At 56.5% G+C, this 23086-nt stretch overlaps 3 protein-coding genes across 3 annotated transcripts; all 3 read left to right on the plus strand.

Moving 5' to 3' along the window:
* Positions 1-250: 250 nt before the first annotated feature.
* Positions 251-5260, plus strand: BESB_030690 (uncharacterized protein; the record flags this gene model as incomplete). The annotated part of the gene is made up of 7 exons (XM_029361737.1): positions 251-571; positions 926-1688; positions 2162-2278; positions 2888-3001; positions 3605-3796; positions 4219-4548; positions 5145-5260. 7 exons carry the CDS (start codon positions 251-253, stop codon positions 5258-5260), a joined length of 1953 nt encoding a protein of 650 aa, XP_029215204.1.
* Positions 5261-9921: 4661 nt separating this feature from the next.
* Positions 9922-15335, plus strand: BESB_030700 (uncharacterized protein; the record flags this gene model as incomplete). The annotated part of the gene is made up of 7 exons (XM_029361738.1): positions 9922-10242; positions 10598-11576; positions 12127-12243; positions 12853-12966; positions 13323-13871; positions 14294-14623; positions 15220-15335. The coding sequence occupies 7 exons, from the start codon at positions 9922-9924 to the stop codon at positions 15333-15335; spliced, it is 2526 nt and encodes an 841-aa protein (XP_029215205.1).
* A 3871-nt stretch (positions 15336-19206) lies between these two features.
* On the plus strand, positions 19207-22791 carry BESB_030710 (uncharacterized protein; the record flags this gene model as incomplete). The annotated part of the gene is made up of 5 exons (XM_029361739.1): positions 19207-19248; positions 19992-20026; positions 20370-20724; positions 22095-22377; positions 22688-22791. The coding sequence occupies 5 exons, from the start codon at positions 19207-19209 to the stop codon at positions 22789-22791; spliced, it is 819 nt and encodes a 272-aa protein (XP_029215206.1).
* Between the last annotated feature and the right edge of the window lie 295 nt (positions 22792-23086).

Consider the following 23086-nt stretch of genomic DNA (forward strand, 5'->3'; position numbering starts at 1 on the left):
GCCGGCACGGCTGGCATGGTCCTACAAAGAGTAGCATGGAAGTGGACTATTTATGGTATTCGGATCAGCTGCCATCTACAAAAGTGCAAAATTCGTTATACTCTACGAGTGCGCCAGCGGTATGAAAGCCATCGCCGGGGTGGAGTCGGCGGGGGAGGTGTTTGTCGCGGTGTGGACATGTGGAACGCCAGCACGCCAGACTTTTCGCAGAGTCTTCTTCGCGGCGCTTCTCTTTTCATTTCAATGCAGCATGGTCTCCTACTGCCCGGTAGTTGGAGCAGGAAAGCCCAAAGTGACCAACAACGTGCATCGCGTGGTTCGGCGTTGGCCCCAGACCCCCCTTTCGTTTCTTGGGAGACGGTATCGTGGGGCGGGTACAAGTCATGTTCGTAGACTGGCAGACACGGCCTCTGACGAAGAGGGCGCTCAAGCAGAAATTGCGCAGCTCTCTGAACGCATCAAAACGCTTTCTGAGGAATTGAATAAAGAACGCACTAGCTTTCGTACTTTCGTGATGCTGTGGGGTTCGCTTCAGGGCTACAAGGCAGACGCCAGCCGGAAGCGGCGCAAAGTGAGTTTCGTGAATGATTCAACCACTCTGTGAGGCACTATCGTAATATATGACGACAGGAGAAGTCACATCGCCACATTCTCTTAAGGGGCTTTAGTGAATTCAAGAGACGCATCGGCCCTATTCGAGGCGGCCAACGTTGTAGGCGGATGACGTCGAACCTGCTGGTGGACCAAAAAAACGAAAGTCGCTGTCATTTTGATATTCCCGCGGCTGCGTTGCATATAACCTCGGAGCGCTAGTGAGCACTAGTACTGGTCAAACGCTTTGGCGTTGTCGTTTGGATAAATTTATGAATGCGTGTCATGTTCTTTGTATCTCGTTAGCTCACTGTTGTTGCCCTTGCGATTGTAGAATCCCCTACGAGACGACATCGTGGTGCATCGCTACGCAGAGGCTGCCGCCTCCAAACTGACGCAGGCGAACCTCTGGGCTGGCTGCCTAGACAGGCTGGCAGACAAGATCGCCGACCTACAGTCTGACCTCGATCGCCGAACTTCGGGACGGGGAGCTGCCCACCAGAACCGTCACAGGCGCGGCGTCAAGGCGAAAACGCATGCAAGGAGTTCAGGAGACGAGAGGCGACCAAGCAGGGGAGACACGGATGCAGGTCCGAGCACGCCCTCCACGTCATCTGCCGCAGGCACAGGTATGTTGTCGCCGACTCCACTTGATGTAGTGAAGGAGCAGCTCATGACAGCAGTCAGAGTGAGCAGGCGGTTGACGAACAATCTATGGCACACGCGGCGCAAGTTGGCCCGGCTCCGACAGGGGACCGGGACAGAAGACAAAGTGACCCGAGCTACAGAAGCATACAACGGGACTGTGGCACGGCACCACCGCCAACTAGAACTTGTAATGACGCTCCGCAAAAAGCTACGAGACTTAATGAAGGACGAACAGGGTGCACCAACCTCAACGAAGCCGTCCACAGACGCCGATGAACGAGGATGGTACGGCGCTCTCGTGCGCCTTCAGCGTTATGACATAACGCCCCGCCCCGAGGATGGAATCATCCCCTGGCACACCCGCCCGTCATTCCGGGACCTGAGCCAGCATTACAGCCCTTTTCCGCCTGTATCGCTGAAGGATGTAGCCGACCCTCCAGATCCTCGCGGTGAGCTGGCCGTCTTGGAAGCCCTAATCCCTGAACCGTTTCCCCGGTCCACTCAAGAGCATGGATCGCCTGACTGGAAGGCCGTGACTGAAAGCAGCCTCGATCATGCCAGCTGCCCGTCAGAACAGGATCCTCTGGAGGGAACCAGTGAATCCGAAAAAATGTTAAGCAAGGCGGCACCGCCGCGTTTGCAACTGGAGCAGCCGCAAACCGCATCATCGTCCGCAGGTAGTGTGTTACAGATGTATGCGAAATGCAGCCGCGTATGAATTCGCATCACGCTGCTCTGAGGGACTGTGGGTGAGAATACGCTGGTGACAATTGTCTCTTCTGTGAATTAGAGTAACATGTTCTTTCATCGTGTTTGACGTCCATGCCGTCTTTAGACGCACTACGGAACACCAGTGATGATCTGCCTTGAGTAAAGGACAGTGTGACTTCGGTGTTGCTTCACTCGTGTTCGTGCGCCTCAGCCTCAGTCGCCCAGCATCCGTCGTTGCCGTCGCCTGGCAGCGCAGTTGGCAACAGCCCCCTCGCAGACAACCCGGCATCCGGAGACGCGCCTACTGCCTTTGGTCCTCCACCAACGCGTAAGGTTGCAGTGCTGCCAGACGATTCGGAATCTTACCACACATGGAGGAACCACGAAGAACGATCGCCTTGCGGGGGTGCGAGAATGGCGCTTGCAGCGGAGCGAGCATGGCCGCGGTTCCACACCGCGTTCGCTGTGGAAACAGGCTATTGCGAAGCTATGTGTTCCCCTGTCTGCGGTTGCACGCCCCACGGTGTCGAACGGGGCACTGGGAGGATGAAGCCTGCACCGCTCCTGTGGCCGTCCGTGGGCGTCTAGAGGTGACCGGCGTCCGACACCGCCCACCCTCTATGACATTCTATCTTGCAGCATGCACTCAAGTGGTGGCTTTGTAGTGAATAACAAGTGGACATCTCCCGGGCAAATCGCGTAGGACGATGATAGCGACGTAGGCAATATGATGCATGCGCTTACAGATCTCGTCGCGCCGGAAGCTATTCCGAATGGTATTGACGGGGCCGGGCACAGCACCGGCAGGAGGGGCTCACGGGGCAAGCCGTTACTCCGGTGCAAGGCTCAACCGACTAAGTGACCCCCTCCGTGTGGGCCAAGCTTAAGGCACCTAGTCATGGGGGGTGTATGACCTGTTCGTGTGGCTTGGCTTCAGCCTATTCATCCGACCTTCCGTTGTGGTCATATGGCGCCCACCTAGCTGCCGAGGGTCCAGCAGGTTCTCCGGACCCCTGGGCAGCCTCATCTGCTTCATCGTCGCCTCACCTGCGTAAGCTAGTAGCTTGAAGTTTCGGTTACTGGGCTCATTGCCATGAGGGAGGCACTGGACGCGGACAACTGGCCTTTACGATATAGATAACCAAATGGATAGACAACAGTGCTCGCGCCCTCGGGTTGCGAAATTCCCCGGTATACCGTATGCGTGTACGCTCAACACTGTACCAGGCTCCAGTCCATGTCGTGTGCTTCCTCACGTGTGATCTCCCGCGTGCAGCACTGTCCGTGTCTCCTCTACTATCACCGAGTGCCGAAGCAGTACTTCTGTCTGAGTTGAGGGCGGAGCCCTTCCTTCCTGGCAATGATGCCTGGCCACGGGCCCCCAGTCCCCGATACAGCTCATATGCAACGGGGGAAGATCGCGACACCTCATCTGATCCAGAAGGTGAGTTTGCAGCTGGCGCGCCTTCACTGGAGTTTGAGGGCGGACTGCTTGAATCTGCATCGCCATCGCCGGGGATGCCGCCGACGCGTAGGGACCAGTCTCCCTCAGGCGCAGGCAGCGCAGGCGGAGACCGGATTGCGAAACAGATGACTTCAGATTCGGACGTAGCAAGACGCAAGAGTCTGTGTACTTTCCATAGCCTGCTGCCAGAGTCTACAGCATCTCGGTCTCTCATGAGTACCGTCACTCACGTAAAGCTGCGGCGCACGGCCGGCACTGACGCAAGAGCGACCCCGTCGCCCAGCGTGACCCTGGAGGACCCTACAATGAAGGCGACCGCTCAACATCCCTTGACAGCAAGGCAGGCCCAGGCGCAAGCTTCAGCCGCGTCAGGATGCACTAGTAAGCGACAGTTTGCAAACTCCCGTTGCCTGACAATTGAGTGGCAGACTAGCTTTACGCCACTGGGCCTCGTTTTGAGAGGCAAACTGTTCGACAACTGTACCTGCAGAATATGTGTCACGGCTGCGCATATGCGGATCCTTCACGAGAGTCTGATTCGCGCACGCAGGAGCATTAGCACGAGAGATGAGTTCGTGCAACGCGCCCTCCTTGCGGCGTTCCTCCTGTGGCTACGCCGTCGAAATCAACTATTTTTGCGTGAACGTCAGTCGTTGTGGATTGTGTTTCATACGAATAGCGCTTTGGGTGGCAACGGAACTAGCTACAGTGTGTTTCACTGCAATGACAATCTATGCGCCAGTGCTCCATGTGCTGCGTACCCTGTGATTCTCGCCCATATCTACGTTGTGTCGGCGGATTAGGCGTCGAGGTCGTCGCGCACAAGGCAGGCAAAAAGTCCGCAAAAAAGAAGTCACTAGAAGCCGAGGTTCGTGATCGGGGCGAGGTGGGAGCGATCGATGGCAGCAGACTGCTACACGATGCACAACCCCTGGGTCACCTGGGCCCTGGCGCGGGGGCTTCACAGGCACCTCAAGCATCTCTGTTCGGCCAGGCTGCCCGCTCGTACGCAGGGGTGCCGCACGGCGGTGGGGACTCTCCCACAGGTCACGCATTTCAATCGGACCTGCAGTTTTGGCTACAAGGCAGGAGAATACCGTTCAAGCAACGCGAGTCTGTGGGATCCGGGGCAAGTAAGAACTGCGAATTGCTGTGTTCGCGGAGGAGATGCATCTCCATGCGTCACACTCCATGCGTATTGCTGGGCGCTGCGAGAAGTGAAGGCGTTGCCACTTGTTATGGGGGAGTGCCGTTCCTATGTCAATTGTATTTACGAGGTTGTCGATCCATAGCCTTGCATGCGTTTCCTCACCATTTGGTCAACTCGCATTCCGCGATATGTGTGGGGCATTACAGCCACCCATCCGTGCGGGCGCGGTGCCTAGGCTTTATAGCCTGAAACTTCCTAGATTTTACGGGTGGGTTCAAAAAGCTGCTCTGGAAGGAGCGGAGAATGCGTATGTTCCCTGTGTCGCAGGGAACGTAGCCACGTATACGCATTATGCCACAACGGCGTGTGGTCGCGGTCTGTAAATACGAATTTGCTACCTCGACACTGTACAGCTGCTGCTAGTATTCTTCCTGAGTGGATTTGGGGATCGTATTGTTGCCGCCGACTCTCATAATTGCGTCTTGCCTCCCTACACTCCATGCGACAGCGCGTGGCGAGAGTGTCCCGAGCCGCCGAGCGTACGATGACGCTACCGATGTCTTGTTGATTCCGCATCAGGGGCCGATCGTGACGAATCAGGCCAGGCCGGGTCCAGTGGTCCCTCCAGGTCACCGTCGACGCGAGGGAACATGTCCCCTCACTATCCGGAGGCGACGCGCAAGACCCAGCGGTAGCTGAAGCAGCTCGATGTGGATTACGGGAGTCCAGAGAGGCCCGGTTCAGCCGGGCTGCTGCCGTATGGTCCCCGGCCACGTCCGCACCTGCTGACTGTTCTCAGCCCTCGAAACCTGCACCCCGAGCCGGCACCGAGGTTGTAGAGTTGTTGCCCCACAGAGAGCAGGGAAACGAACTGTCGTTTGCGGTGTACGTAATCGCAGGTGGGTTGCCGATTGCCGCTGAACATTGAGTCTGCTCCCGTCTGTGCCATTTTCCGCGCGCATGCCGCGTGTCAGCGTCTCGTGACCTACTCACGTGCTAACATTTGAGGTCAACCTGCTATGTGACAATTAGCTACATGAAACGTGTCCAATCCCTAACGCCAACCAGGTAATGGCGCGGCGATGGTTTGCAATCAGGGCGCATTGTATCTAGGGGCAGTTGTCACCGAGAGATTTCGGCACCGCCTCAGTTCTGCTCTGACGTTCGATGATGCCAGAGCCTGACCATGCACGGTCGATGATGGTAGAACGTGACCGTGGGCAATACCAGGCGTGCCCTGAACGTAAGCGGTTCGCGGAATTGTCATGAATGCCTTGAGCGAACGAGTGTTAAACCACACTGAAACCTGGCGAGCGGCGGCCATCGGCTTCGGTCTGGCGTTATGCGCGGGCGACAGCCAGGACCTTTCCATCCGCATGAATGGAGCCTAACTTTGCCTGTCTCATTACCATCGGGTCATGAACTGTGTTTCGCGGTAGCTCGGCGTGTAGCCGACTCTTCTCCGCGTCGTCGCCGACATCAACATGTCTTCAGCTGCCTGATAGTGGTCTAGTTTTCTAATTCAGTGCTTTGCAGTTGGGTAGGTCTTGGTCCACCTCTGAGCAGTCAAGCTCTGAACGACTCCTGAATTGGGTTTCTTATATGATCATGCATCGTGACGGGTACGCATGACTGTCAGGCCAAATGCAGCCACTGACATCAAGACGTTTCGATGCCGATACGTGTCTCCTGAATCCACCCTAGATGACAGCTTTGCGCAGCCACTCGCATCTGAAGTCACTATCGTATTTGTGAACCGGCGGGGAGTAAACAGGCCGCCGATTACAACATCAGTTGCGTTAGCGACTCAACGAAACTCTCGTCTGAATACACCCGCGAAGTATCGCACGCAGGGGTGTCAGGAGGCGACGCCTTCCGCTGCTGTTCCTCACCGTTTGCGTGATGCTGATGTATTCGTCGCTAATGATCGCTTCTTGAATAAGTGACTGAGCGGCGTAAGGCAAACGCAACTGGTGGCTATATCCCGGAGCCGTCATTCACTAGACCGCTTGCCTAGGAAGCTGCGTTGTAGTTTCGTCGACGAAATCCGGCGAGGCTGAAGACCTGAGAGCGTCGATCAAGTCGTTCATTTCATGCAAGAGGGACAGCCACTGAAGTGTTCGGCCACAGCGAACGCGAAAGGCGCAGTCGAAGCTGGCATCAGCTACCGCGAAGGAACACTGATGGAGCAGCTGTAAGATTGGCAAGCGAGTTTTGACAGAGCATTCTGGGCTGTTTTTCGAGTGCGTTCTTCTTTTCCCTGCACACCGCGCAATTGTTTGCTAAAAGGGCAACGCTACGTTCGGATGTTTCGGTCCGGGTGCTGACATAGTTTCCGGTCAGCCCTCTCCAGGGGGCGTTGACTAACCGGAGGCTTCCAGGTCTGCACCAACCAAATGGCATTGGTCTTCAGCTGACCATGAATATTCAGAGTGCACAGGGTGACGACCCAGGCACCTTGCAGTTCTTCTGTGCTTGTTATGCAAGGCTGCCGTATGGCGGAAACGACTGTCTCGCTGCCAGTGGACTCTTGTGGTTAATAATGCCAGACACAACTGCACTGTAGACTGTAGACAGACGGCATCTTCAAAGGGTGCACAATCCGTCTCATATGGGAGCGGGCAAAGGCTACACGTACCGGCCAGTTCTAGAGGCGGCGCGTGGTGCGCCTCAACTTTTCCAGCCCTTACGTCCTCCCAGGGGGGGCGGGGGTCTGTGAAGTGCAGACAGGCGGTGAAAGGTATACCGGCAACAGGGACAGCTTTACGCAGGCTGACATTTGTCTATATCGTGGCTGGTGCTGAGGAACAACGACGGGCGTGGTATATGGGTTCTGTATAAGAGCGCCGAAATATGCGGCCGATGTCCCCCCTGTAAGTGCAACTCAGTCTGTCGGGCGACACTGGTTGCCTGGCACGGGCGTGAGCGAGTCGAAGATCGGAATTCGCACACAGTTGTCGCAACGCCTGGCAAGGCTGGAGACGTGTCAGGAAACAGCCAGGGAGGGCGGCCACAGCGCCCGCCACACGCAGGCACACGCGGAACAAGGGAAGTGGGCCTAGAATGAGATGGTCCCTAAACCACAGGGGCAGCCGCGCAGGCGCGGCGCACGCGTCACGCGCTCGGGGACGAGACGTCCCAGCAAGTCTACCGAAATTCGTATGTCCATCGCTTGCTGATCATTCATGGTCCTGCACAGATTATCTGCACGAGATGCGAAGGCTGCACAGGCGTCACGAAGACAAAATGGCAGGACGATTGCTCCCCCTTGAGGTTTAGACCACTCGTATTTAAACCCCCACTTGAATCCCGCCGTCACGTTATAATCGGCCGTGTCTGATGTCTTGGTTACTCTTCTCGTTACATTCAAACTCTGAGGGGGGGCGTGCGCCACTACGAGACCGCGATTGGACGGGATTTTATTCATCGGTGAGCGCCCTTGTGTGCGCGCAGGTGGCTTGAGGAGCACGATGCCACTGAAACGTCAGCGCCTGAACCAGTCGCGCCCCTGCCTATTTAGGGTTTAGCAGTTCCTGAGCTCCAAACCTATGAAATGCGGACAAGCAGATGTACGCGTGAATCTTCAACCCGTGGAATGCAGAAGCCGTGAATCTGCGTCACTTTGGTTTTCATCCCGCCCTCGTTCGGTACTGTGCATCCAATGCATGCGTGAGTTTTGGCAGAGTTTGACGCAAACGCCTGTGCGAAACTACCACAGCGTACTAGCAGCAGGTGTGGCCCATCGTCGCCGGCGAAAGATAGCGTCCACCGCCGTCTGCAGGTGGCGATCCCTCAGCAACGTGGCGACCTGATTACTGCGCGTGGGCGTTTGCGCTTGCGCCAGACAGCTAGATTCATGAGCGCTTGCGCCAGACAGCTAGATTCATGAGCGCTTGCGAGGAGAACCACTAGGGGCCGCCTCCTCTGCCGAAATGGTTGGACAGTTCGTGCTCACTTCCGTTCCGCGCAACCTTTTCTGTTCGCGGCATCGCTCGTTGGCGGTTGACATCGTTGGTAGGAAGGCCTTCATCGCTTCATATTTGCAGAAGCGAGAGACATAGATTATGGTTGGGTGTGACCGCACTCTTCTCCCGACCGTGGTCAGCCCATCACCGGCCCCTGTGAGGCGGACAGGGCGCCCAAGCAGCCTGCCCATCCCTCCAGATTTCCCTTTGCACTCTTTGAGGCTCTTTCGTCAAGCGGCTGGGCTCCGCCCCGGTGCCGCCGCGTCCAGCTCGAAGCCGTGGTACAGCGAGCCTGGCTCCTGACTTGTAGCCGAAAGCCCTCGTTTGCGCCTGCTTTGCCGTGGAGATGTGTAGTCCTCGTCTGCAGGCAAAATGTGAGATCACGGACACCGTGCCTAAAACGCGAGCGAATCGGGTGGTGCCTTTCAATAGGGGCGCGCGCAGCCTTCTGCTGGACCGATGGCGGGCTGAGCCGCCGAGGATGTGTGCTGTCGCCGTTTTCCTTCCGTAGTGCTATGACGTGTGAGACACTGTAGTCCGGAGGCTTAGAATTCAAATGCAGGTTCAGGCTGTTCGATAGAGGGTTGGCTACAACACCGGATCCGCCTATTGTACTAAACAGTGGTTCGAGCTTTTTCAGGTAGTTGTAGGGGTAAGTAGAGGATTTAGGGTTTAGGGGTTCAGGACCGGCGGTGTGGAGAGTGCGCTACGCAGCACGAAGTCGAAGGTGCGGGAGCGCTGGCACCATTGGACAGGGTTGCGCGACTGCACGACTGCACGACGACACTCGATTCAAACCGTCAACCGAGCAGATGCAGTGCTTGAGGCGCCTTCCATGGTCACTCACGCTATCGGGTGCACTGGTTGTAGGACACGTTTATGCTGCGCATTTTCGGAATACGTCGCCGACTGCTATTCTCGGATCAGACGTTGGCCTGCATCTCAACGTGTCCCAGGGATTCTGGCGCGTGAGTAAAAATACAGGTGTCGCGGGAACCACCATCGGGTAGATGCAGTCTCACTCCCGTTTTTGTGGGATTTCATGGCGATCAGCGGACTGGCAGTGTCAAATGCGTCACTGGATCGACGCTGCGTTGCATCAGCAACCATGTTGCGAAGTCAGCACCCCACAAATAGAGACGCCAGCACGGCTGGCAAGGTCCTACAAAGAGTAGCATGGAAGTGGACTATTTATGGTATTCGGATCTGCTGCCATTTACAAAAGTGCAAATTTCGTTACACTCTGCGAGTGCGCCAGCGGTATGAAAGCCATCGCTGGGGTGGAGTCGGCTGGGGTGGTATTCGTCGCCGTGTGGACATGTGGAACGCCAGCACGCCAGGCGTTTCGCAGAGTCTTCTTCGCGGCACTTCTCTTTTCATTTCAATGCAGCATGGTCTCCTACTGCCCGGTAGTTGGAGCAGGAAAGACCAAAGTGATCAACAACGTGCATCGCGTGGTTCGGCGTTGGCCCCAGACCCCCCTTTCGTTTCTTGGGAGACGGTATCGTGGGGCGGGTACAAGTCATGTTCGTAGACTGGCGGACGCGACCTCTGACGAAGAGGGCGCTCAAGCAGATATTGCGCAGCTCTCTGAACGCATCAAAACGCTTTCTGAGGAACTGTTTAAACAACGCCGATTTTTTCGCAATTTCGTGATGATGTGGGGTTCGCTTCAGGGCTACAAGGCGAATACCAAGCGGAAGCCGCGCAAAGTGAGATTCGTGAATGATTCAACCACTCTGTGAGGCACTATCGTAATATATGACGACAGGAGAAGTCACATCGCCACATTCTCTTAAGGGGCTTTAGTGAATTCAAGAGACGCATCGGCCCTATTCGAGGCGGCCAACGTTGTAGGCGGATGACGTCGAACCTGCTGGTGGACCAAAAAAACGAAAGTCGCTGTCATTTTGATATTCCCGCGGCTGCGTTGCATATAACCTCGGAGCGCTAGTGAGCACTAGTACTGGTCAAACGCTTTGGCGTTGTCATTTGGATAAATCTATGAATGCGTGTCATGTTCTTTGTATCTCGTTAGCTCACTGTTGTTGCCCCTTGCGATTGTAGAATCCCCTACCCGACGACGTCTTAATGCATCGCTACGCAAAGGCTGCCGCCCCCAAACTGAAGCAGGCGAACCTCTGGGCTGGCTGCCTAGACAGGCTGGCAGACAAGATCGCCGACCTACAGTCTGACCTCGATCGCCGAACTTCGGGACAGGGAGCTGCCCACCAGAACCGTCACAGGCGCGGCGTCAAGGCGAAAACGCACGCAGGGAGTTCAGGAGACGAGAGGCGACCAAGCAGGGGAGACACGGATGCAGGTCCGAGCACGCCCTCCACGTCATCTGCCGCAGGCACAGGTTTGTTGTCGCCGACTCCACTTGATGTAGTGAAGGAGCAGCTCGACACAGCAGTGAGAGAGAGCAGGCGGTTGACGATCCGTGTATGGTGCGCGCGGTGCAAGTTGGCCCGGCTCCGAAAGCGGACCGGGACAGAAGACAAAGTGACCCGAGCTACAGAAGCATACGACGAGGCTTTGGCTCAGTCCCTCCACCAACAAGAACTTGTAAAGAGGCTCAGCAAAAAGCTACGAGACTTAAGGAAGGAAGCGAAGCGTAATTCAACCTCCACCCGCGCCAGTGAGACAGGTTGGTACGGCGCTCTCGCGCGCCTTCAGCGTTATGACATAACGCCCCGCCCCCAGGATGAAAACATCCCCTGGCACACGCGCCCGTCTGTCCGGACCCTGCGCCAGCATCACAGGACCTCTCAGCCTATATTGCTGAAGGATGTAGCCCCCCGTCGAGCTTCTCGCCGTGGGGTGGCCGTCTTGGAAGCCCTAATCCCTGAACCGTTTCCCCGGTCCACTCAAGAGCATGGATCGCCTGACTGGGAGGCCGCAACCGAACCCAGCCTCGACCATGCCAGCAGCCCGTCAGAACAGGATCCTCTGGAGGGAACCAGTGGATCCGAAAAACTGTTAAGCAAGGCGCAACGGCCGCGTTTGCAACTGGAGCAGCCGCAATCCGCATCATCTTCCACATGTAGGGCGTTACAGATGATTTGGCTCATCCACGTCCGAGATAGCCGAGGCGATTCCATGCCCTGGGTACTGGCAACGTGGTTGTGCGAAGTGCAGCACAGGTAGCAGGCAAGGTGGCTGCACCAGAGTAGCTCCATTTCGTTGCTGTCTACGGAGACAACTCCGGACGACCGACTTGCCTCTCCTGCCGCCGTAGTGGCCGTGGGCGGCTGACTTGGCAACAGGCGCAGTACGATCTGACTATATTCCTTCCGTGTGCAGCTTCATTGAGCTGCACGCCAGAGCGCCCATATCCCTGCGCCCCACCGGAGTGCATCGATATGTATGCGAAATGCAGCCGCGTATGAATTCGCATCACGCTGCTCTGAGGGGCTGTGGGTGAGAATACGCTGGTGACAATTGTCTCTTCTGTGAATTAGAGTAACATGTTCTTTCATCGTGTTTGACGTCCATGCCGTCTTCAGACGCACGACGGAACACCAGTGATGATCTGCCTTGAGTAAAGGACAGTGTGACTTCAGTGTTGCTTCACTCGTGTTCGTGCGCCTCAGCCTCAGTCGCCCAGCATCCGTCGTTGCCGTCGCCTGGCAGCGCAGTTGGCAACAGCCCCCTCGCAGACAACCCGGCATCCGGAGACGCGCCTACTGCCTTTGGTCCTCCACCAACGCGTAAGGTTGCAGTGCTGCCAGACGATTCGGAATCTTACCACACATGGAGGAACCACGAAGAACGATCGCCTTGCGGGGGTGCGAGAATGGCGCTTGCAGCGGAGCGAGCATGGCCGCGGTTCCACACCGCGTTCGCTGTGGAAACAGGCTATTGCGAAGCTATGTGTTCCCCTGTCTGCGGTTGCACGCCCCACGGTGTCGAACGGGGCACTGGGAGGATGAAGCCTGCACCGCTCCTGTGGCCGTCCGTGGGCGTCTAGAGGTGACCGGCGTCCGACACCGCCCACCCTCTATGACATTCTATCTTGCAGCATGCACTCAAGTGGTGGCTTTGTAGTGAATAACAAGTGGACATCTCCCGGGCAAATCGCGTAGGACGATGATAGCGACGTAGGCAATATGATGCATGCGCTTACAGATCTCGTCGCGCCGGAAGCTATTCCGAATGGTATTGACGGGGCCGGGCACAACACCGGCAGGAGGGGCTCACGGGGCAAGCCGTTACTCCGGTGCAAGGCTCAACCGACTAAGTGACCCCCTCCGTGTGGGCCAAGCTTAAGGCACCTAGTCATGGGGGGTGTATGACCTGTTCGTGTGGCTTGGCTTCAGCCTATTCGTCCGACCTTCCGTTGTGGTCATATGGCGCCCACCTAGCTGCCGAGGGTCCAGCAGGTTTTCCGGACCCCTGGGCAGCCTCATCTGCTTCATCGTCGCCTCACCTGCGTAAGCTTGTAGCTTGGAGTTTCGGTTACTGGGCTCATTGCCATGAGGGAGGCACTGGATGCGGACAACTAGCCTTTACAATGTAGATAACCAAAATGGATAGACAACAGTGCTCGCGCCCTAGAGTTGCGAAATTCCCCGGTATACCGTATGCGTGTACGCTCAATCGGACCCGCGTGAGTACAACGTCGAGGCGGGAGTCGCCGATGTCCACGCGCGAGCCCTATGAAGTGAGCCAATGACAGCATATCTACAGCCCCTCAAAGAGGCATGAACACTGCACCAGGCTCCAGTCCATGTCGTGTGCTTCCTCACGTGTGATCTCCCGCGTGCAGCACTGTCCGTGTCTCCATCAGTATCACCGAGTGCCGAAGCAGTACTTCTGTCTGTGTTGAGGGCGGAGCCCTTCCTTCCTGGCGATGATGCCTGGCCACGGGCCCCCAGTCCCCGATACAGCTCATATGCAACGGGGGAAGATCGCGACACCTCATCTGATCCAGAAGATGAGTTTGCAGCTGGCGCGCCTTCACTGGAGTTTGTGGGCGGACTGCTTGCATCTGCATCGCCATCGCCGGGGATGCCGCCGACGCGTAGGGACCAGTCTCCCTCAGGCGCAGGCAGCGCAGGCGGAGACCGGATTGCGAAACAGATGATTTCAGATTCGGACGTAGCAAGACGCAAGAGTGTGAGTTCTTCCCAGAGCCTGCTGCCAGAGTCTACAGCATCTCGGTCCCTCACGAGTACCGGAACTCACGTAAAGCTGCGGGGCACGGCCGGCACTGACGCAAGAGCGACCCCGTCGCCCAGCGTGACCCTGGAGGACCCTACAATGAAGGCGACCGCTCAACATCCCTTGACAGCAAGGCAGGCCCAGGCGCAAGCTTCAGCCGCGTCAGGATGCACTAGTAAGCGACAGTTTGCAAACTCCCGTTGCCTGACAATTGAGTGGCAGACTAGCTTTATGCCACTGTGCCTCGTTTTGAGAGGCAAACTGTTCGACAACTGTACCTGCAGAATATGTGTCACGGCTGTGCATATGCGGATCCTTCACGAGAGTCTGATTCGCGCACGCAGGAGCATTAGCACGAGAGATGAGTTCGTGCAACGCGCCCTCCTTGCGGCGTTCCTCCTGTGGCTACGCCGTCGAAATCAACTATTTTTGCTTGAACGTCAGTCGTTGTGGATTGTGTTTCATACGAATAGCGCTTTGGGTGGCAACGGAACTAGCTACAGTGTGTTCCACTGCAATGACAATCTATGCGCCAGTGCTCCATGTGCTGCGTACCCTGTGATTCTCGCCCATATCTACGTTGTGTCGGCGGATTAGGCGTCGAGGTCGTCGCGCACAAGGCAGACAAAAAGTCCGCAAAAAAGAAGTCACTAGAAGCCGGGGTTCTTGATCAGGGCGAGGTGGGAGGGATCGATGGCAGCAGACTGCTACACGATGCACAACCCCTGGGTCACCTGGGCCCTGGCGCTGGGGCTTCACAGGCACCTCAAGCATCTCTGTTCGGCCAGGCTGCCCGCTCGTACGCAGGGGTGCCGCACGGCGGTGGGGACTCTCCCACAGGTCACGCATTTCAATCGGACCTGCAGTTTTGGCTACAAGGCAGGAGAATACAGTTCAAGCAACGCGAGTCTGTGGGATCCGGGGCAAGTAAGAACTGCGAATTGCTGTGTTCGCGGAGGAGATGCATCTCCATGCGTCACACTCCATGCGTATTGCTGGGCGCTGCGAGAAGTGAAGGCGTTGCCACTTGTTATGGGGGAGTGCCGTTCCTATGTCAATTGTATTTACGAGGTTGTCGATCCATAGCCTTGCATGCGTTTCCTCACCATTTGGTCAACTCGCATTCCGCGATATGTGTGGGGCATTACAGCCACCCATCCGTGCGGGCGCGGTGCCTAGGCTTTATAGCCTGAAACTTCCTAGATTTTACGGGTGGGTTCAAAAAGCTGCTCTGGAAGGAGCAGAGAATGCGTATGTCCCCTGTGTCGCAGGGAACGTAGCCACGTATACGCATTATGCCACAACGGCGTGTGGTCGCGGTCTGTAAATACGAATTTGCTACCTCGACACTGTACAGCTGCTGCTAGTATTCTTCCTGAGTGGATTTGGGGATCGTATTGTTGCCGCCGACTCTCATAATAGCGTCGTGCCTCCCTACACTCCAAGCGACGGCGCGTGGCGAGAGTGTCCCGAGCCGCCGAGCGTGCGATGACGCTACCGATGTCTTGTTGATTCCGCATCAGGGGCCGATCGTGACGAATCAGGCCAGGCCGGGTCCAGTGGTCCCTCCAGGTCACCGTCGACGCGAGGGAACATGTCCCCTCACTATCCGGAGGCGACGCGCAAGACCCAGCGGTAGCTGAAGCAGCTCGATGTGGATTACGGGAGTCCAGAGAGGCCCGGTTCAGCCGGGTTGCTGCCGTATGGTCCCCGGCCACGTCCGCACCTGCTGACTGTTCTCAGCCCTCGAAACCTGCACCCCGAGCCGGCACCGAGGTTGTAGAGTTGTTGCCCCACAGAGAGCAGGGAAACGAACTGTCGTTTGCGGTGTACGTAATCGCAGGTGGGTTGCCGATTGCCGCTGAACATTGAGTCTGCTCCCGTCTGTGCCATTTTCCGCGCGCATGCCGCGTGTCAGCGTCTCGTGACCTACTCACGTGCTAACATTTGAGGTCAACCTGCTATGTGACAATTAGCTACATGAAACGTGTCCAATCCCTAACGCCAACCAGGTAATGGCGCGGCGATGGTTTGCAATCAGGGCGCATTGTATCTAGGGGCAGTTGTCACCGAGAGATTTCGGCACCGCCTCAGTTCTGCTCTGACGTTCGATGATGCCAGAGCCTGACCATGCACGGTCGATGTTGGTAGAACGTGACCGTGGGCAATACCAGGCGTGCTCTGAACGTAAGCGGTTCGCGGAATTGTCATGAATGCCTTGAGCGAACGAGTGTTAAACCACACTGAAACCTGGCGAGCGGCGGCCATCGGCTTCGGTCTGGCGTTATGCGCGGGCGACAGCCAGGACCTTTCCATCCGCATGGATGGAGCCTAACTTTGCCTGTCTCATTACCATCGGGTCATGAACTGTGTTTCGCGGTAGCTCGGCGTGTAGCCGACTCCTCTCCGCGTCGTCGCCGACATCAGCATATCCTCAACTGTCTGACGGCAGTCTAGTTTTCTAATTCAGTGCTTTGCAGTTGGGTAGGTCTTGGTCCACCTCTGAGCAGTCAGGCTCTGACCGACCCTTGGATTGGGTTTCTTGTATGATCATGCATCGTGACGGGTACGCATGACTGTCAGGCCAAATGCAGCCACTGACATCAAGACGTTTTGATGCCGCTGCGTGCCTCGTGAACCCACAGTGGGTGACGGTGTTTTGCAGCCAGTCGCGTCTGACCTTACTATCGTATTAGTGAACAGGCTTGGAGTACATTGTAGTCCGATGATATATTGAAGTGCGTTGGAGGCTCCTCGAGTCCCTCTTTCCGAAAACACACACGGGGTATCGTATGCAGTGGCGTCAAGAGACAAGACCTTCTGTTGCCGTTCGGCACCTTTTGCGTGAGGGTGAGGCCGATGCACCCGTCGCTGAGGCTTGCTTCGTGGATAAGTGATTTGAGTGGCATACGACACATGCAAGTGATCTTGATCCGCGAACTGGCGTTCACCAGACCGCTTGCTTGGGCAGCTGCCGTGTGGGTTCGGTGACGAAATCTGGTGAGAGGGAAGTCCTGCGAACGTCGATCAACTCGTTCCGTTATAGCAGGACAGCAGCGGGTGTCGTCGGTCACAGCTCACTCGAGAAGGCACAGTAGATGCGGACATCACGACAAAAAAATCATGGGGAAACTGTGGGACTCAGGGGGAGCGTCTTGACAGAGTATTCTGCGTTGTTTCTCGAGTACTTCCTCTGCTCCGTGAGACAGCGCGCAAGCATTTGATACAACAGGAAAGGTACGTTCAGGTGTCGCGTTCCTGTTGGCGTAGCTTCCGGTCAACCCCATCCTGTAGGGGTCGACATGAAGGGGCCTTCTCAGTTTGCCCATCCAAAAAGCGTTACTCTTGAGCTGCACATATATATTCGGCGTGAGCACAGGGTAATGTTCTAGCCACCTTGCAACTTTTTCGCGCCTGTAATGCAAAGCTCTGTAGCGGGAGATACGGCTGTCTCTTGTGGTTAATAATGCCAGACACAACTGTACTGTAGACTGTAGACAGACGGCATCTTCAAAGGGTGCACAATCCGTCTCATATGGGAACGGGCAAAGGCTACACGTACCGGCCAGTTCTAGAGGCGGCGCGTGGTGCGCCTCAACTTTTCCAGCCCTTACGTCCTCCCAGGGGGGGCGGGGGTCTGTGAAGTGCAGACAGGCGGTGAAAGGTATACCGGCAACAGGGACAGCTTTACGCAGGCTGACATTTGTCTATATCGTGGCTGGTGCTGAGGAACAACGACGGGCGTGGTATATGGGTTCTGTATAAGAGCGCCGAAATATGCGGCCGATGTCCCCCCTGTAAGTGCAACTCAGTCTGTCGGGCGACACTGGTTGCCTGGCACGGGCGTGAGCGAGTCGAAGATCGGAATTCGCACACAGTTGTCGCAACGCCTGGCAAGGCTGGAGACGTGTCAGGAAACAGCCAGGGAGGGCGGCCACAGCGCCCGCCACACGCAGGCACACGCGGAACAAGGGAAGTGGGCCTAGAATGAGATGGTCCCTGAACCACAGGGGCAGCGGCGCAGACGAGGGGCACGCTTCATGTGCTCGGAGAAGACACATTGTATCAGGTCTATCGGAGCTCATATGTCATCCTTTAGCGATAATTAACGTTCCTCGCACGGCGTATCTACACTAGGCACGAGGGCTACGCAGGCGTGACGATGCTAAAATGGCAGGCGGGCTGCTCACCTTTGAGGTCTAGGCACATCGTACCTCAGTCCTTGCCTGACTGCCGCCGTCAATTTCTGATAGGTCGTTTCTGGTGTCTTGATTACTTTTCGCGTTTCAATCAAGCTGTGAAGGGAGGCGTGCGCCACGATGCGACCGCTATTGGACGTGATCTGGTTCATCGGTGAGCACCGATTTGCGTGTGCAGGTAGCGTGGGGAGGCTAATTCTACTGACACTTGAGCGCCTGAACAAGTGGTGCCACAGCCGTTTTGGCGTTAAGCAGCTTCCGAGCTCCGATCCTGTGAAATGCATACAATCCGACGGGCGTGTGCCAGTTCATTAACCCCTGGAATGCAGAAGCCATGATTCTGCCTCACTTTGGTCGTACCCTCGCCCTCTTTCGGAACTCTGCATCCAATGTATCGCTGATTTGGGTGCAAAGGCATGTGCGGAATTAGCGCAAAGTACTAGCAGCAGGTGTGGCCCATCCTCGCCGGTGGAAGGTAGCCTTTACTTTCCAGGCTGCGCTCCTCAGCGCGGTGATTGCTGCGCCTGCTCTCATCGCTTCACCGTTTCAGAAGGGAGTGTCACAGAATATGGCTTGATGTTTTGTGACTCTTCCAACGACACTTGTCAGCGACTCCTCTGCTCATAGGAGGAGGACATTCGCCCAAGGGGCCTGCCCATCCGTCCAGATTACCTTCGCGCTGTTTTTAGCGCTCTTCGGGCACGCGCCTATGGCCCACTCCCGGCGGAGCCACGTCCAGCTCTACGCTATGCGACAGCGTACCTGTCTCCTGATGTACAGTCGACAGGTCTGGTTTCCGCCTATTTTGCCTTGGAGATGTGTAGTCCTCCTCTGCAGGCAGAAGGCGAGTCCATTTGGACACCTTGCATACAACGCCACCGAATAATAAAGTGGTGCCTCTGAGTAGCGGCTCGCGCAGCCTCCTGTGCGGCTGCTGGTGGACTGCCTTGCCGACGTTTTGCAGAGTCTCTGTCTTCCCGCCAATAACGCAGTGACGCTTGAGGTACTGTGGTATCGTGGCTTAGTATTCAAATGCGTGCTCAGGCTGATTGTTAGACGGTCGTCCTCAATACCGGATCTGCATATTGAACTAAACAGCTGTTCGAGCTGCCTCGGGTAGTTGTAGGAGTACATTACCGGCTGTGTGGAGAGTGCGCTACGCAGCACGAAGTCGAAGATGCGGGAGCGCTGGCACCATTAGACAGGGTTGCGCGACTGCACGACTGCACGACGCCACTCGGTTCGAACTGTCAGCAGAGCAGACACGATGCTTGACGCGCTGTCGAGGATCTGGTGCTCTGGTCTCGGGACATGTCTCGGAATACGTCGCCGACTGCTGTTCTCGGATCAGAGGTTAGCCTGCATCTGCAGACGCCGCCGCGTAGGAGCCTGGCGCGTGAGTGAGGATACAACTGTCGAGGGAACCATCCTCGGCTACACGCGGCCGCACTCCCGTTTCCGTGGGATCTCATGGCTATGAGAGGACGGGCAGCGTCTAAAGAGTGACAGGAGTGACACTGCCTTTTATCGCATACACACCCAAGTTGGGCCGTCAGTACTCCCCTGGTAAAGACACTGCCGAGGCTCCTACAAAGAATAGCATTCAAGTATATTACTCATGGTATTCGCGTCAGGCTTACATCTACAATTATGGAATATATGCTATACTCTCCAAGTGTGCGAGCGGTATGATAGACCTCGCCCAGCAGGTGTCGGCGGGCGTGCTCTTCGTCGCCGTATGGACGGGTCGAGCGCCAGCACGCCAGGCCTTTCGCAGAGTCTTCTTCGCGGCGCTTCTCTTTTCATTTCAATGCAGCATGGTCTCCTACTGCCCGGTAGTTGGAGCAGGAAAGACCAACGTGACCAACAACGTGCATCGCGTGGTTCGGCCTTGGCCCCAGACCCCCCTTTCGTTTCTTGGGAGACGGTATCGTGGGGCGGGTACGCGAACGGCTCTTAGACTGTCCGACGCCGAAGGTGACTACCGGGGAGCTCAAGACGAAATTGAGCAGCTCTCCGCATCAAGACGCTTTCTTCGATGAGGGAGAGAGAACGCAGAAAATTTTTTTTTCGTGACCCTGTGGGTCTCCTTTCAGGGCTACAAGGCGAATGCTAGCCGGAGGCGTGCAAAGTGAGTTTCGAGATTGCTGCAACGACTGAGGGAATATCCGTCGTAGAATATCACGCCAGACCAAGCCAGACTGTCACATCATCACAACAGGATTTTGTGAATTCAAGGAACGAATTTGCCTTATTCTTGGCGGGCGACGCCGTAGGCTGACGGCTTCGAACCTGCTCGTGGTGCGAACAAAGCGTGAAAAGGAGCCATCTCAAAATTCCCACTGCTGCGTTGCGATGGCGTTGAGGCGCTGATGAAGGGCTGTATCGGTCAACTTCTCTTTGCTGTTGACGACGCCTGTGATTGTAGCGTCCGCTGTCCGACGATGCCCTTACAATAAACTCGATCGCTACAGAGAGTGTTTCGCCGAAAGACTGGTGCAGGCCAACCTCTGGGCTGGCTGTCTAGAAACGCTGGCTGACGGGAATGCCAGTCTGACCTCTGGCGCCGAGTTCGGCGACAAGCAGCAGCCTGCAGGAATCGTGACATGTGTGAAGACAGGGGGGAACCGCGCAGGCGGCTCAGGGGACAAGGAACCACCAAGCAGTGGAGACGCGGCTGCAGGCCCCATTACGGCCTTCACACCACCTGGCTCTAGCATAAGCATATTTTTGACGCTGACTACGTTGGCTGCCGTGGAGGCGCATGTCGTGGTGGAGAGTAAAGCGGACGCCCTGTTGAAGAAAAAAATGAGCTACCGAAAAGACAAGGTGCGCCATCTCCGACAGGATTTCGAGACGGAAGACATAATTCCCTTCGTTCAAGAAGGCGCAACGGGGGGGGAGCAATCCTTCTCCCGTCCCTTCACGAGGGTGGGTCCCCTGACAGCAAGGCAGTTACCGAGAGCAACGCCGACCATGACATCAGCCCGGCCGGATATGATCTTCTGGAGGGAACCAGTGGAATCAAGACGCCTGTCGGTGAGGCGGCCGGGCCACGTTCGCTAGTTGTGCGTCCGCACCCCGCATCATCTTCTGTAGGTACGCTGATACAGATGAAAAAAATACCTGACCCTAGTTCAAGACTGCAATTGCATATCCCATGCGTTGGACACACATGGTTGCACAGAGTGCAACACACGCAGCCGACGCTGTGGTGGCAAGGGGGTAGCACCACGCCTTGCCCCTCTATGCAGACAAATCCGGAATTACGTGTTTCCTCGCCTGCAGTCGTGACGGCCCCTGTGACTGAGTTGACGACAGGTGCAGTACGACTTGGCTGTATCCTTCCTATTCGCAATCCTGCACGCGGGCGCTCCTGCGTTGACATGCCCAGCAGGGAAGCATTAACGTATGTACGCAAAATGCAGCCGCGTGTGATTGTCGTCACGCTGCTCTGAGGGGGTTGCGAGTAAGAAACAGCGGGCAACATGCTTCTCGCGTGTGTCTCAGAAAAACTCATCGCTGCGTTATGTGGGGACGTCACACTGCCTTCAGCCGCACGATGGCTCTCCAGGGATGGTTTTGCCTTGACTGCAGTGGAGTATGTTCTCGAAACGTCTTCACTCGCGTTCATGCGATTTAGCCTCAACCGCCGAGCATTCGCCATCGCCGTCGGCTAGTAGCGCAGGTGGCAGCAGGCTCCCCACAAACGAGGCGGTATCAGAGACACACCTACTGTCTTTGATTTTCCATCGGCGCGTAAGGCTGCAACGCTGATACATAGTTCGCCGTTCTGCCACACAGTACGATACTCCAAATGGCGAAGGACTCGCGGGGGTGAGCGAGCCGCTCTTACAGGAGGATGATCATGAGCGTCACGGGAGGAGGCCGCGCTTTTGCTGGGTAAACGGGAGATGACAAGCCGGCGCGCTGTCCCACCTGCCCTATCATGTCGTCCCGGCCTCGAACTGGGCGCGGGGCAGCTGCTCTCCGCAGCAGGACTGTGGCCGTCCGTGGGCGTCTGGAGATTACCGTCTTCTGACACCAGGCACCGTGTAGGGCGTTAACTTGTGAAGCATGTAGCCCAGTGGTGGCTTTCAATGGAAGGAAAGTTCGCGGGTAAATCGCGCGAGAGCCTGAGAGACTATATTGTAAACGCAATGTCCGTTCGCGTCGAGTCGTAAGCTTGCCCAAATTAGCTATGTAGGGGCCGGGTACGAACGGTGCAAGAGGGCGCCAAGATGCAGGCCGATATCCGAGTGAAATGTTCAATCGACAAAGCGTCCTCCCCCCCGCACCCCCATCTGGGCCAAGCCCGAGGCGCCTCACCAATGGAGGTCTCTGCCCTGTTCATGTGGCTCGACTTCACCCTTATCGTCCTAGCTCCAATTTCTTCATCTGGCGTCTACACCGCTCCCCAGCGTCCAGCAACTTCTGCGGATCCCTGCGTAGCAACACCTTCTTCATCGTCCCCTCACCTGCGTAAGCTGGTAGCTTCAAGTACGGGTTCTCCGATTCATTGCCGTGAGTGTGGCATTGGATGTGGGGGCTGGCCTCTACACTATAGATAACAGAAATGGCTAGACACCCGCGTGTGCGCATTCGTCTCGCCAGATTCGCGCTATCCCAACTGCGTGCACACTCAGGCAAACCCGCGTGGGTTCAGCGTCGAAGTGTGAGTCGCTGACGTTGACGAGCGTGGTCTTTGAAGCGAGCGAATGACTTCACTTTCCTAGTCGCTTAGCGAGGCGTCAGGTGCTTTGCTGCCTCACGTCTGATGTGGTGCGTTCAGCACCGTCCATGTCGAAGCCACATTTTTGTCTCTGTTGGAAGAGGAACTCTCCCTTCTTAGCGATGATCACTGGCCACGGGGACACAGGCGTCGGCACGCCCTAAATTCATACGGGCCAGGACTCGACACGTCTGTTGTCTAAGAACACGACTCCGACGCTGGTTTGTTTTCACCGGAGTGTGTGGGCGCGTTGCGACAGCGGCACCATCCCCAGCGTTGCCGGCCTCGTACAGAGACAGTTCCCCGTCCGACACGGGTAGCGTGGGCGGAGATCGACTTGGGATGCAGACAACTTCAGATTCGGACGTAGCAAGACGCAAGCGTCTTAGTACTTTCCATAGCCCGCTGCCAGAATCTACAGCACCTCGGTCTCTTAGGAGTTCCGGCACTCACGTAAAA

This window comes from Besnoitia besnoiti, chromosome XIII (assembly GCF_002563875.1).
Source record: "Besnoitia besnoiti strain Bb-Ger1 chromosome XIII, whole genome shotgun sequence".
In the NCBI taxonomy this organism is placed as follows: domain Eukaryota; phylum Apicomplexa; class Conoidasida; order Eucoccidiorida; family Sarcocystidae; genus Besnoitia; species Besnoitia besnoiti.